General features: G+C 50.6%; 1 protein-coding gene across 7 annotated transcripts in view; it reads left to right on the top strand.

Moving 5' to 3' along the window:
* Positions 1 to 2250: 2250 nt before the first annotated feature.
* ELOVL6 (ELOVL fatty acid elongase 6) overlaps positions 2251 to 14315 on the top strand; it is a 77313-nt gene continuing 65248 nt past the window's right edge. For 2 of the 7 annotated variants that reach the window (XM_075500728.1, XM_075500725.1), the window contains exon 1: positions 2381 to 2593. In XM_075500728.1, the coding sequence (XP_075356843.1) occupies positions 2505 to 2593 (89 nt within the window). In that variant the 5' untranslated portion in view covers positions 2381 to 2504. The other 5 variants (XM_075500727.1, XM_075500726.1, XM_075500724.1 and 2 more) reach the window with 5 other exon arrangements.

Genomic DNA, 14315 nt, shown 5'->3' with positions numbered 1-14315 from the left:
TTCTAAAGTCCATCCATGCACTCTGGAAACTTCGCATTGGGGGCAATTCTGTTCTGAACAACTGTTTTCTGGGGGAAAGAAACTCCCAGATCATAAACTTGAACCCACCAGATACTCATTAAATAATCAGATGGGATAAGCCACCCGAGTTTCTAATCCAAAATAGTTTGGAGTTGCAGAAAAAGGGATATTGATTTTTTTTTTCCCCAAAAAATTAAAATTTCTGGTAACTGTACCTCTGTAACAACTCCACTTTTAAGACAGAAAAAATATTTTGCCACTCATGTGAGTAAATGTACCAGACACACAAATATTCTCTCAAAACTGGGGTCCAGAGTTCCTTGTTTATTTCATTTTCAACCAAAGAGCGTTGACATACGTGACATATGTTGACATGACAGCATTTGTTGTATCACACATTAATTTCTCCACATCTCTGTATTAAAGATATTGTTCAGATGGATAAGCAATATCACCTGAAGCCTTTAATGGAGCAAGTGCTAACGCACGCTGTGGTGAGGGCACCACCAGGAGACACTTCAGCTGGAGGTGGCACATCTGTGGATAATCCTACAGGAAGCGCGTCTGGCAGAGGAGCAGGTCTCGCAGACCAGTATCTGCCATGGGGCAGCATTTATCCTCCAGCACGATGGCAAGGAGCAGTCCCATGGCTCAGAGACCAAGCATTGCAGCTGCGAGGAGCCCTTCGCCCTGTGCTTCCTCCAGCCACACAATGTCATCTGTGGCTGTGCTGGAGACTTCTCCATCCGTCTTCCCACAACTGCCTTCAGGTCCCCATCCACTGAAACTGCCTGCCGGTGGAGATTTGGAAAACTAACATGCACCTTTAGGGGCAGATCTTTTGGAGCAGGAGTGCAAATGAAGTCAGCTTTTCCCAAACGCCTCTCCACCAGCCAGTTCAGAGGCCATGGAAAGCTGATGTGAAACAGTTTTGAAAACCCCTGCAGCTCTCTCAGGTTCTCCACCTGGAAAGCAAGGCTAGGACTGTTTCTCTTCCCCTTCATCTTGTCTATACAGACAGTACTCTCTTTGAGAAAAGGACTATGGGACCTTGATCTGTCGAGGCCCTCTGGGTACAATAGTAATAAATAATTGCAGTTTCAGTGTGAGCAGCGTGGTGTTTGGTGTTTTGCTCAAAACCTCCAGTCAGATGACAATGTGAGAAACTCAGCCCTCATTAGGAAAAAAGAAACGTTCTAATTGTCAGGCAAAAAGAAGAGAAAAGCTGAAAAACATGACTCTGAAGAGCACAATAGTCAAAATGCAAGGAGGAACATCAGACTGGTTAGCTGTTGATGTCCCACAACTTGAGAGCTCTCTTTTTTTTTTTCCTCAGTTCTTGGGTTTAATGACATTAAACACTTCCATGTCAATGAGAACTGAAGTCCACAAGAGTCAGGAGCATGCTGACCTGTGCCACATCTGCTCACTTATGGATGGCTTTCTTGACACGAAAGCTGTTCTCCTCCTGCCTTCAGACTCAGTGGGGGCTGGGACTGCTATTTTAGCCCAGCTCATACTGTAAGGCACGTTCAGGGTGCTGCCTTAGTCGGAGGAACTCAGCTGGAGACATCAGCATGTGGCAGATGAGACGGGAAGGCAAAATTAAGGATACATAAACACCGTGTGCCCTCGCTGCGGGGGAGGCTGAGCCAGGTGATAGTTACGCTCGGGGTCTCTGCCCCGTGCTCCACCAGCCCCATCCATACGATAACATCCACAAGCGTGTCTCTGCACAGTGGCGAGCCTGGGGCTGCCTCTCCGCAGGACGGTGCCCGCCGCATGGGGACAGCCAGCTGCAGCCCCGAGCCCTGCAGCGGGCCGGGCCGGGCCGGGCCGGGCAGCGGGGGCAGAGGGTCCGCCCCCGCGGGGTGGCGGCAGTCACAGCAGGTGCATATTGAATTTAAATGCAAAAAGGACGGGGGGGGGGGGGGTAGGGTTTTGGGGGGAGTGTATGCGTTTGCTTTCCTGGCTAAACCTCACCTTGTGCCCCTTTATTTGCCGGGCGGCCGGGGAGGGCGCGCAGGGCGCTGCCGTAGCGATTCAACACAGGGGTGGGGGCTTCCTATTTTTGGTAGTTATTTTTGACGGCCTGGGGGGGGGGGGTCCTCCGTGCCAGGCCAGAGCGCAGCCCCGGTGCGGAGCGGCGCCGTCCGCCGGGGCGCGCCGGGGGCTGTGCGAGAGGCGGCGGCGGGGGGCGGGTGTCCCGGGCGGCGGCGGCGGCGGCGGCGGCGGCGGGCGGGCACTAAGGCCGCGCCGCCCCCGGGCGCTGCGCGGCGGCCGCAGAAGAGGAGGAGACCGGCGGGCCCGGGAGGAGAGGCGCGGAGGGGAGCGGAGCTATGCTAAACCCGGGGTACCGCTGAGGCGGGGCGGGCCAGGCCAGAGGCGGGGGCTCTCCGGCGGCGGGCGCGCAGGGGCCCGGCTCCCGAGGCGGCGGCAGGCAGCATTTCGGCGCGGGGAGCGGCTCCGCAGCCACCGGGCCAATGAACATGTCAGTGTTGACTTTGCAGGAATACGAATTCGAGAAGCAGTTCAACGAGCATGCGGCCATCCAGTGGATGCAGGAGAACTGGTGAGTGCCGCCCCCGGGCCCCGCCGCCCGCCCGCCCGGATCGGCGGGGAGGCGCTGAGCCCATCCGGGTGCGCGCTGTGTGCGCCCGGCCGGCGCGGCGCGGCTCTGCGCCGCCGTGCGCGGGCACACGGGCGCTGCCGCCGGCGCTACCTGCGCGCCCGGCTGGGGCCGCCCCGCCGCCTCCCCGCCGGGTGACGCGAGCCCGGGCATCCCGCCGGCGGCGCGGCGCGGTGCGGCCCCGCGCCCGCCGCCGCCCCCTCCCGCCGTGCCCCGGCCCCCGCCGGCCCGGCGGCGCGGAGCCGCACACGTGCCCCGGCTCTGCCCTCGGCCTCCCCTGCCTCCATCCCGGCCCGGCCCTCCCGCTCCCCCCGCGGCGCGCCCGGCGAAACAAGTTGCGCTGTGCCTGCGCTCCCCGCGGAGCCCCTTTTCCTCCCCCCTCCCTCCCCTCCCCCAGCACCTAATAAAACTTCATTTGCAGCCATGCGGCTATTAACTTTCCTGGCGTGTGCGTGCGGCCGGGGAGCCGGGGCGAGCCGAGCCGCGGCGGGACCCGCCGTGCCGGGGGGCTGCGCGGGCAGCCGGCGGGGCGAGCCGAGCCGCGGCGAGACGGAGCCTGACGGACACGCAGAGGGACACACGCAGGCAGACAGCCTGGCCCGCCGAAGGGGAGCGCTGTGCCGGGAGCCCGCTTGCTGCCCCGGGGGCATCCCCGGTCCCGGGCGTGGTCCAGGCCGCTCCCCGGGCCTCGGCCGGCAGCGTGGCGGCAGGGGTGGAGGGAGCGCCCCGGCTGCCCCTGGCCTCTCCCGCGGTTCCCCCGGGCTGCCCTCGGGGCCGGGAGCCCCCTCTCCGCCACGCCCGCCCGCACCTTTCTCCCGGTCCTTGTCCTGGCGTCGTCCACCTGCACGGGCCTTGCGTTCGTGCCTTGCCCGCGCTCACCCGCGCCTCTGCTGCGCCGTCCCCGGCCACCCTCGCCTGGTGCCCGGCTTGCCCTTTGTGCTGCTCCCGTGGGCTCTCTCCCCAGCTTGCCCCCGACTCTCCATTGCCTGCGTGCCCTCCCTCCGCGGTGCCGCCTGCCTTCTCGGGCTCCTTCATCCCTGTATCTCCCGAGTGAGGACCTTCTCCATGCCACCCTCGTGTGACGATGGTAGGGTAGGACTGTCTCTGGGTCCAGGCTTCGGTGCCTACATTTGCAAGGCAGAATGGTCCCAGATCCTAGGTGGATCTCAGCCAGGGACTTGCTAGAATCCTCCGGTGACTCGGCTGGGGACTTTTAAGGGCAGTATAATTAAAATGACCATTTAAGCGTGTGTATGTCTCCCTCTGTTCTCCTGCAGGTGAGCTCATTAGCTCTTGCGGGGTGCCCAGTGTCACTCATGTTTCAGGAGAAAGGAGACCACGTAGATATTCTTGGGCTGGGATTGTTGGATGCTTCCCATTTTGTCCATGTTCCAGAAGAGAATTGGCATCAGAATAGGACAACGTGATAAAGGAGGATGGAGGGCGTGATACCTGGGTGTATATAATAGCCAAATAACCCAGGAGAGATGCAGTTTAGGTTAAAGAACATGACTAGGAACCAGGACTCCTGCGTCTTCTTGGCTCTCCTGCACTTCATGCATGACATGACCTTGGGAACATTACATAACCTCTCCTAGGCCTCAGTTTCCCCAGCAGGAAAAGACCGGGGCGGGGGGGGGGCTAATAATGCTGAAATGCCCTCATGACGTGCTTTGATGACTTAGGTAGTGTATGCCGAGTGCCTCGAAGATGTCGGGTACTATATAAATGCAAAGCAGCGTTATTAAAATCTCCCTGGCAGTCTCATGTGCTGCAGAGGTCGCCAGCTGGGACTCCCGTAATGCCAGGCTCCCACTTCCCAGGTTCAAAGGAGGAGACCATCAGATTTACGCTGCTGCCATACAGCTAAAGAGACACGATGATCCATGTGCACACACTTTTTGGTCTAGTTTCGCCTTCTCTAAGGGAACTGATGAATTTATACCTTTGATTCACATGAAAGTAAAGGAGGAGAGCAATCTGCTTGTGGCCCGGGAACACTTCTGGAAATGAAACGGAGCTGTGCCCGCTGAGGTCTCTGCCGTGGCAGGCTTTTCCTGAAAATGCTGCTGAAGACTCTTCCGAGTTTCAGGTTAAATTGTGCATTTTTATCTTCAGGAAATTCACTGGCTTAATGAAACAAGTCCTGTTCCCGCCCTTGAATTCTGTGGGGGAGCTTAACTGGTAAAACACAGCAGCTAAGGGCCATACAAGAAGGCTTTTCTACTTCATATCTGGATGACATGATAGGTTTGCTTACGCAGACATCGATGGCAGTACATGGCTTCTTGACTTTGTAGGCGTAGCCTTAATGTACACATCATTAATGTAACATCCTAACATGATGTTGTTAGGTAGTAGTTTGTAGGGATAAACATAGTTGTTCATTCTTTGGGCAGGAAAATGGACTAAGTGGACTTGCTTCAGGAAAGAGTGGCAGGATTTTATACTGTAATCGCCATTTAAATGAGGATGCAATACTATTACAATGCCTAACATGGAGGTAAACAAATTCTATAGGTGTGGCATTTGCTATTTTACTTCCATCTCAGAAATATTTCTTGATACCTTACAAGGCCAAAAAAAAAGGCTGTAGGGTGTTAGGAGGGATGAAGTGGCTCTGAGGAGTTGACCCTGTCTTTTGGATTTTGAGAAGCGTCTTTGGAGTCTCACTAGGTCACATACAAAGACGTAGCCCAGTTTGAGGCAGGACATGAATCGCTACATACCCTATGCGTTCGGAGCTGGTTGAAGCACTGACAAGCCCTTTTAATTATAACTGCGTAAGCCTAAAGCTGGAAAAGCTTGAACGCAAAGCCTAGGGGTAGTGGCGTACCCCTAGGTACTGGTATGGTTGGTGTGGATGGATCACGGTGCAAGGAATGAATTGGCTGGTTCTGTTCAGCCAAGGCCCCCTCCTTTGCCTCTGTCCTCCGAGCCTGCTCCAGTCTCCATCACTCCTTGGGGCAAGCGCGTGTTCTCTGCACTCACCGATCGCTGACACCCAGGCTTTTCTTCAGCACACCTCCATCCTAGGGGTTGTTTCCTCACTGCCATCTGCCCCTGGAAATCATCCTCTCTGAGGCTGGCATGAATGAAGCCCGTCTGATGGCAAATTGGTCTAACGGCAGTGAACAAGGTTCTCCTTGCTTCATTCCAGATGTTCCTGCTTCACTTTAGGGAGGCCCCCATCCTGCAACGTGCATCGCACTGGGACCTCTTTAGAGCCTGGGCCTAGATTAGCAGTGCTGTAAAGAGGCTAATGCTTTGACACAGAGGAAAATGAATAGTCTGTTCCCTGATACTCATAAGCTGATGGGTTTCATGGCTCCCTGAATGCTTGGCTTTATGTGTACGCATGCCCTTATGGTCTAGCCCCCAGACTGCCTGGCTCTCCTGCAGGGAGGCACGGATGGCAGAGCGGGGCTGCAGGCTGCAAAGGCAGACCTGCAGCCTGCTGATCTGAGGGCGAGAGCCACCGATTAGTTGTCTTCCTTAAACAAGCGATGGCAGGTTTTGAGGAGGTTAAAGAGCTAACAGGTCCATTTACTCTCGTGAAGCTCCTTATGCTTTATGTTGCAGGAAAGCTGTTGTTGATGTACATTTACGTATAGTGCCATCAGGTAGGTAGCTTTTGATATAAGATACAGTATTGCTTTGATCTTATTGTGCTCAGCCCATGGGAGGTTTGATTTCAGTAAGATCAGGATTAAGTCAAATGTTTGTTAAAATCATTGCTTAAAATGATTTCTCAAATCAAACTGTCCCAGCACCTCCTCCCAAACTTCTTCAAAGAGGGAAGAGGGATGAAGTAAATAATCTGCAGTGGATTTTTTTTTCCCTTAAACTGCTGCATGAGAATTAATGCAGCTCTAGACCTTTATTTCTTGTGAATAAATACATCGCTATTTTTGCAGAAAATTCGCAGTTCAGTCAGTTGTACAGCAAAAAAGGTTGCAGCGCTGAGATCCCAATTCCCGGCTGCAGCCAGTGAGGTAGCAAAAACCGACCGGTGTTTAGGCAAGCAAAAGTGACAGAAACGCATGGACGGAGCGGTGACCGCCGGGGTCCTTCTCCATCGTGCTGCAGAGCGCCAGGTTCGGGCATCAGCACGAAGTGACAGTTGTTCCTGTTATAATTGTCTGGCCAATAATAATTATCTTCAGATGTCTGCTGACGAGGGGCTCGCCAATGGGGAGGCAGGAGGCCTGTGCTGACTGCGCCGAGATTATCTGGGCGAGATGACGTCACGCGAGGGCTTGCCTAAAATCACAGAAACTTTTCCTCTGCTGCTCCGCCGGCTGCTGCAGAGCTCCGGCCGTCCCTGCCCCTAGCACTGCTACCCTCCTGCAGGCTGCTCCCTCGGGCAGCCTCCCCTGGGTCCCCTCTCTTTTGCCTCTCCTGGCTTTTGCCTCTCCTGTTTTTCTCCCTGAAAAGCCAAGGTTTAACCCTTGGCAGCCGGCAGCGTGCTCGCAGGTAATAGCGGGAGCCGAGCCGGAGCGGAGGAGGACGAGCAGGATGAGAGCGGAGGTGGCTGTTCCCCAAAGATGCTCTGGGGCTCTGCTGCAGAAGGTGGCCGTTTTGGTTAGTGAGCTTTCAGTAAAGAGAGAAGCACTGCCTAAGGGCAGCTGGGCATTTTTGGGCTTTAAAGGGCACGGGCAACTCAAACTGGACTCTGAAATTAACTCTGTAAACCTCAGATGAGTATAAATGTTTGTGTATTTGAAAAAAACCATCCTGGTGCAGGAAGTTATTTTTAACCTTTTGTTACCTGAAACTTTTATGAGGCGAGAGACAGAAAGTGCAGCTGACGCTGAGAGAAATTTATGCATTGTAATTCTCTTTCTGGTCAAAAGTGAAGATAGATGTGGAAGAGCAGAGGGCAACTAATTTGGATTTGAAAATGCGCTTGCCTTTTAATAATTCACACAAGCACCATCGTCCTAGACAGGTTTGTTTCCCAAATGCAGAACAAGCTTCCCTCATCCACTTAAGCTACTCTTACCTCATGCAGAAATCAAGAGTGAGAGGCTATGTGTGCATCTCTTCAGGCATACGTGCGTGGCAGCCAAAAACTGATGTAAATTACTTCTTTTTTTTTTTTTTTTAATTCCCTGAGCTCTTGCTAAATGCCAGTGAGGGACGTGGAGGGGATGCTGCAGTCACCCTGTCCTTCTCTGTGCCACGGCAAGGACTCAAAGGGAAGATGTATGAGTTGCTCTTTACCATAGAGAGACTGTTTTACTTGAGCAAAATTCAGTCAGCCCAAGAATTTAGCCTACCTCCACATTTCATCCGCCACAGGGGCTTTTTGCTGCTCTCTTGCGCAAACTGGCCATAAAGCTGACAGGGCCACCGGTGCATGGCAGCTTTGGTGCTGCAGAGATTAGAGGATACCTGCTCCTTTGCCTTTCCTCCATCCCGCAGGCCTTTCTGAGCAAAAGGCTGATGTATTGGAGTATCACAGAGCTTTGGCTCCTTGAAAGTACAAGGATGGAGTCTATGTATGTGGAATAACAGTTCATGTCCTTTCAGAGTTCAGGCATTTTCTGTCTGTGTGTGTGCTTGGTGAAAAATAAAAAAAGAAAAAGATGGTGGCACAAAAATGTCATCCTGAAGATAAATACATCGGTGCCTTCTGGATTCAGCCTACCACTGAAACATAGGCATTGGCCTTTTGCTCACCCTGTCCTTAGAGTATGAACACATCTCTTATCATGTTGCTTCATTAATTTTTAAGCCTGAGAGTGAAGGCATCTCCTCTGCTTTGTGAAACACATGTGCTTGTGGGAATAATGAACTTGTAAGAATGGAGAAAGAAGTAATTTAGGAGCTTGCCATCATTTTTAAAAGTGAATATGGACATTCAGGAGCATTTTGGTTTGGGATGAGATGTAGGATGCTGAATTATTTTGGCACTTTTGAAAAAGTACCTTGTATCCTCAACGAGGCATACGCTGTGAAAGCAGAGGGGTGTTTGTGCAAGCATGGGCTGAGTAGCAAGTGGTGGCATGAACGCCTGGAGTCAGGGTGCTTTCTGTGGGTGGGCAAAGGAGCGACGGGAAGAAGCTGATTTCCCCTGGGATTGGGGTGCTGAGTGCTCCGCTATCTCCTTCCTTCCCTAAACACCCAGGCCCTGTTGAATCGCGGGGAACTTTTCCCCTTGAAGACGGTATTTTCACCTCTGTGGCTATTTCTGCTAGCTTGTGGATACAGGCACCCATGCAGAGACAGAGAGACAGACCTTTATCCTTCACTGGTTAAATCCACGTGGAGTCAGTGGGAGGAGGCAGCCTGCGCGCTGGTCCAACCTTGCAGCCTGCCAAGCCGTAGCTTCACAAGGACGTGGTGTTAGGGCCGTTGGGGCGGCAGGAGGCGGATACCGTTTCGGTTACATGGTAGCATCTCTGCTTGATCAGTTCTGGCAAAAGTGCAACCTGAAGTTAACTTCCATGGGCTCTTCTGCACCCCGGGTGAAGGCAGCCTGAGCGCAAAGCGCATCTTTGGCCAAGGTCGTTGCCCCACCTTGAGAAGACAGCGGTTTGTACAACAGCTCGTGAGTTGCTGTTGGCTGTTTTGCTGTCAGGTTGCACACGCTTCTGGGCTCTTCCTATGCACCACAGTGGCATTCCTTTCCCGATTGCCAATTTTTAATCATACCTTGATGATGAGCTACTGTTATTGAGGCTGGTGCTTTTTTTCCTCCTGTTAGTTTTTCTGAGGTGGACACTACGTATGCGTGTCCCTTGCAACCTAGAAATCTTTAAAAAATGTCTTCTTTAAAAGCAGTGAATAAAACTTACATGGGGACGGCTTCTGTATTCTCCTCCTTCCTCAAACGGACGCAGTCTGGTTGTTGATAATCTGGTAAGAGAAGCACTGTGGACAGGCTACAGTAAGTTGTTAGATCCTGGTCTTTTAATGAACTCTGTGCTGGTAGATGTTGCCTTTTAATGGGGCTCGGGGTAAGCAGGACATCGGTGCGTGTAACTCATGGAGTCATTAGGGGTCTCGATTACTCCATTTTCTGCAACACCTAACATAACTGGCCTTTCCCCTGACTCCCCTGCTGAAAACGCAGTGAGCATTCATGTCCAGTACATCTACTGCTCCTTAAAAAGTCAAACGTGGTCACGTTCCCGTTGGTCTCAGCAGAGAAAGGTCTGGCTGAGTATTTAACTCTCAAATTTATGCGCTGCGTTTGCCGTCGGTCTCTTCTCCACAGCCGTCTATAGTGGTACTGGGAATAAAAGGATGGTTTGTACTTTTTTCTTCCTTTATGTCATTGCACAGTCTCTGCCCCTTGCTCAAGAGTCTATCCCAAGCCCTTTTCAGCTGACTTTGATCTGCTGACTCTTAGCGATAAATATAGAGATAAAAAGGGGGAAAAATTTGTAAGGGAAAGGCTGTAGTATTTCTGTCTTCATGACTGCGTTAGCACTGGCAGGCTGGTACCCCTGGTGTGTTGGGGGTCCAGGGAGGGGGGACAGACTGATGGGGAATGCAGAGACCCTTCTCTGCAAAGGTGTTGTCAGTACAGAGCTGGAGACATTGGAGGGTACAGAGCTGGGGTTTCTTTTTTTGCTTCGAGGGTAAACTTTTATTAGTGTTTATGGAGCTTCCTGCAGCTTTGAGAATGATTTTGTAGTACAGGGCCCACTGGGACTGCACAAGGCAAGATGACGTAAAACACTTTTTGGAAAGCTTAATCAAGAGACAGTTTTGATGCTTTTTCTTTTAATGGAAATGGGCAGACGTTAAAACATACTATTATTTTTAAATATAAATTAACATCGGCTAAAATGTAAAATAAACTTTTCACTGACTCGGACTATATCAACATGTGACCTATTTGTGCAACCACATTACCTGCATACTGCTACCCAATACTTTTTTTCTTGCTGACTCTTTTGTCAGCCCACTTGAGCCTTGTCCCGGGTTGGAGTAGAGGGGTTTGGCGTTTACTCAGTGTCTACGCAGCGCCTAGCACAGCGGTGCCCTGTCCCTGACCAAAGCGTCCCAGAACTGCTGCTGCTACAAGCCGTGCCGTTCCTGTTTGTGTGGCAGCATCACATGCCCTGGGGCTGGCTTTGCTGGGGGGGGCCGGTGCAGCCCCGTGGGGTGCTCTGCAGGGACACCCAGGTTAGCGTTGTGCAAGCCGGCAGCAGAACGGGAAACAGTGGGGCTGTGATTGCACCCAGGCTAATTCAAGGAGAAAACTGTGTCGCTTCATGTGCAGGGTTTGCCAATGTGGTTATTATTGCTTTCAGATCCCAAGCAGGAACTGTACCTGATAACTGCCTTTCACTGTATGCCTTGCACTATGTGCTCCATTGCAAACCCTTAATTGCAAGTCTTGTTGGCTTGTGTGAGGACATCTTACCCTTTGATTGCCACAAGTCTTACTTATGGACCAGAAGCAAGGTGGAAGGACTCCAAAAACAACATCACCTCGGTTTGGCTAGAGGAGGGACCCAGGTCCTGCAGAGCAGACATGCCATGAAGTGATGAAATGATGGGCAGATCTTGCATCTGCTGAGCAGTCCTTGACCTTCTGTGGGAAGAGCTGGTATTCAGAGTGGGGAAGAAGAGAGGGTGATGCAAGTTAGCGGTTTACTTCATGCCAGGGGACTTGGGGCTTCGCAGAGTACATGTAGGGGTTTATGCACTACCCAGCATGCAGGGGAACGATGATCAATACATCTCTGAGGATGTGGGGAGCCTGACTTCAAACTGAATGCAGCTATGGCCACCTTGTACAAGTCAGGCATCGGTCAGTCAGGCACAGTTCTTCAGAAAGTGCCCGAGTCCCACGATTTCAACAGAAATCAGGGACCTGTGTCATCTCTGAAAATTGCTCTTTGTGCCTCAGTTCCTCAGCTGTAAAATGGGGAAAAATTCCTTTCTGGGGATATTCAAAGTTGCTTTTTTACCTTGTCACAAAGGTGATCCGGAGGTAGTAAGACCCATATGAGTAACTACATTAAAACAGTACAGAAATCATAATGGTCTTGCAGCATTACTATGCAGCTTTACACTTGTATTAGCACTGAAGAATACTTTATTTTTGCCAAGAATGGGGGGCAAAGTTTGTCTCCTTGCTTGTGGTAACCAAGGAGTAAGAAGAGGAGCTGTAATATCGGAGGCAAGGCAGTTTATTGTTGGTATCATGGGATTAAACTGCAAAAGTCCAGACCATGCTTAACTGCAAGTTTATGGAGGGAACTGTCCTTCAAATAGACCAATAAAACTTCAGACTATTCAATATCTTCTGATGATAACTTTTAAATAGAATTTTAAAAATTTGTTGGTAATTAGTTTCAGCATATGAAGCCTGCAGACTGAGTGAAAAATGAATTGGACATCATCCATGATTATGAGCTCCTCAAATTGAATGCGTTGGTTTTGATATCTGATGGCCTCAGTTACCCCTGGACATAAAACTCCAGGTCAGTCAAGAGCATTATTACGGACAAATATCTGCCCTGTATGTCTTGAGCCATCAGTAGTATAAACACACCTGGAAAGAGTGATCCCAGGGAGCGCCAGTTAACGTTTTAAGGGGAAGAAACAATGGGCCAAGTTCACCTCAGTAAAAACACCAGAATGATATTATTGAGGAGTCTGATCTTCTGGCTAATGAAATTGTCTGGTTTTCTTGGGGTTTTTTGTCTTTTATTTTTTATTTAGAACCATTAAGAGGTACTTAAGATGACAGTAAAATCCCCTAAGTGTAAACAAAAGCAGGATGCCAAAGTTGTTGCACTGTCCCATTCAGATAGTGGGTTTATTAACAAATCTTTACAAAGTCTGGCTTTTTCCTTACGTAATTTTTCTTTTAGCTTTAATTGGGAGTTTTCCCTCTAGGTCTCCTGTTGTGCATCAGCTGAATGCAGGTCCTCTGCAAACATTAATGGGAATTTTGTGGTTTCCAACACACGAAATCTGCAGGCAGCTGAAGGTCCTGGGTTTTCGTCCTCTTTGTTCTCCCTGGAGGGGCTGGCTGTCCAACTCCTTTTCCATGTCTTTGCAGGTCACAACCAAGAGAGGCATTGGTTATTAGCAGGAAATTCTGTGGACACCTTACATTTCAGTTCCTTACTTCTTGTTTCTCCGTCCTCCTCAGCTTGACAACCAAGCAGAAAACTCCAAGCTATTTTGTACGCCGCAATGATGTCTAGATCCTCTTGTCTTCATTAGCTACCTTCGCTTTTGTGAAGACTTTTGCTCCATTGACACGGTAGCTCTGGGGCTGACGGCTGCTCTGGCCCATGTTAGACCTCAAGGTCTCATCTTAAGGGGGGCTTGCTGGGTCCCCTCTCCCAGGTGTGGACAGGGACCTGGCCTTGTGCAGGGGCATCTCCATGCTCATGGGTGGCTGACCCAAACCCAGCAAAACCTGGTGGTGATTTCACTGCGTTGCTGCGTTCACTAAAAGCTGAAGCCGTGAGGATGTGCTAAGTGGAACTGCTGATGAGAGTGCACAGCACTGATTGCAGACCCCTGATGAAACAGGTTGTTTGACAGGTAGAAGTATTTTGAGATGCGTAACGTTTTCTTTACATTAGTTTGTGAGGGCATTGCCCCATTATATTTTTTCATAAGATACTGCTGTTGGTCCCTGTCTGAAACAAGTTACTAACCTAGTTCAACCTTTGATCTGCCCTGATCGCTCCTGTGTGCTTAAACACCCTTTTTTGATCACATGCCTGTTAAAGAAAATACTATTTTTGGTACCAGTCGTGCCAGAACTGTCTGGAATTGACCTTCCCTCTTGCAATGGCTCTGTGTACACAGACCATCAGTTTATTTTGTTAAATCGTTATTTGTTGTTTCAGAACTCTGTAAATACTGTGGACTTAAATCCATTATTTTTAAATTGTACTTGGATTGGCAGTTCATGCTGAAAATGCGCAGCATTCCTACATACTGCGGCATTTCTGGGGGTCTGAGGCTAGGTGAGATTCCCCCTGGGCCTGGGGGTCTGATGCTAGGTGAGATTCCCCCTGTGCAAGGCACTGCCCATGGATGCTGTGGAAAACTCTGTCTTGCCCCTAACAGCTTGTGGGTTTAGTTTAAGACTAGTAGTACCCCAGGCAGACAAAACTCGTTCTTGTTTTTGAAAAGGTTTAGATAAATTGTTGCTTGGACTATGAGAGCCAAATCTGTGCATTTATGCTGCTGCCGTCTCTGTGACCCAGTGGGGAGTTTTGCATCTGTCCCAGCGGAGGGAGGGCGGCTCCAGACAGCCAAACACCATGGGTAAAAATAATGTTATAGCACTGAAAGGAATCCTTAGTTAATGTGTCCTTGTTCACTGACTTCTAATATCACAAAAAAAAAAAAGTACTTTTTTCATTTTTAACAATCTCCCATAAGCTTTCCAGCATTTTGCAAGAGCTCCCCTCCTACATCAGTGCTTACGTCATGGACAAATTTCAAAATTTAGTTTGCAAGATAGGATCAACACCAGGTGCTCCTGTTGCAACACTTCGAGCCAGACTGTCACAAGGCTGTTGTACCCAGGATGCTCACGCTTGTTAGGAAACGAAAGTAAACGTTTTACTGAAAGAAACATTTTGAAAACCTGGCCCTAGATGTTCATGAGAGGTGATCCTTGTGTAATGATACCCCTGTATAAAGATGGTAGTTACAGGGTGTGCCT

This window comes from Mycteria americana, chromosome 4, assembly GCF_035582795.1.
Source record: "Mycteria americana isolate JAX WOST 10 ecotype Jacksonville Zoo and Gardens chromosome 4, USCA_MyAme_1.0, whole genome shotgun sequence".
Classification (NCBI taxonomy): Eukaryota; Metazoa; Chordata; class Aves; order Ciconiiformes; family Ciconiidae; genus Mycteria; species Mycteria americana.
The sequence above is the reverse complement of the archived record's forward strand: the minus strand, read 5'-3'. Positions and strand labels throughout refer to the sequence as shown.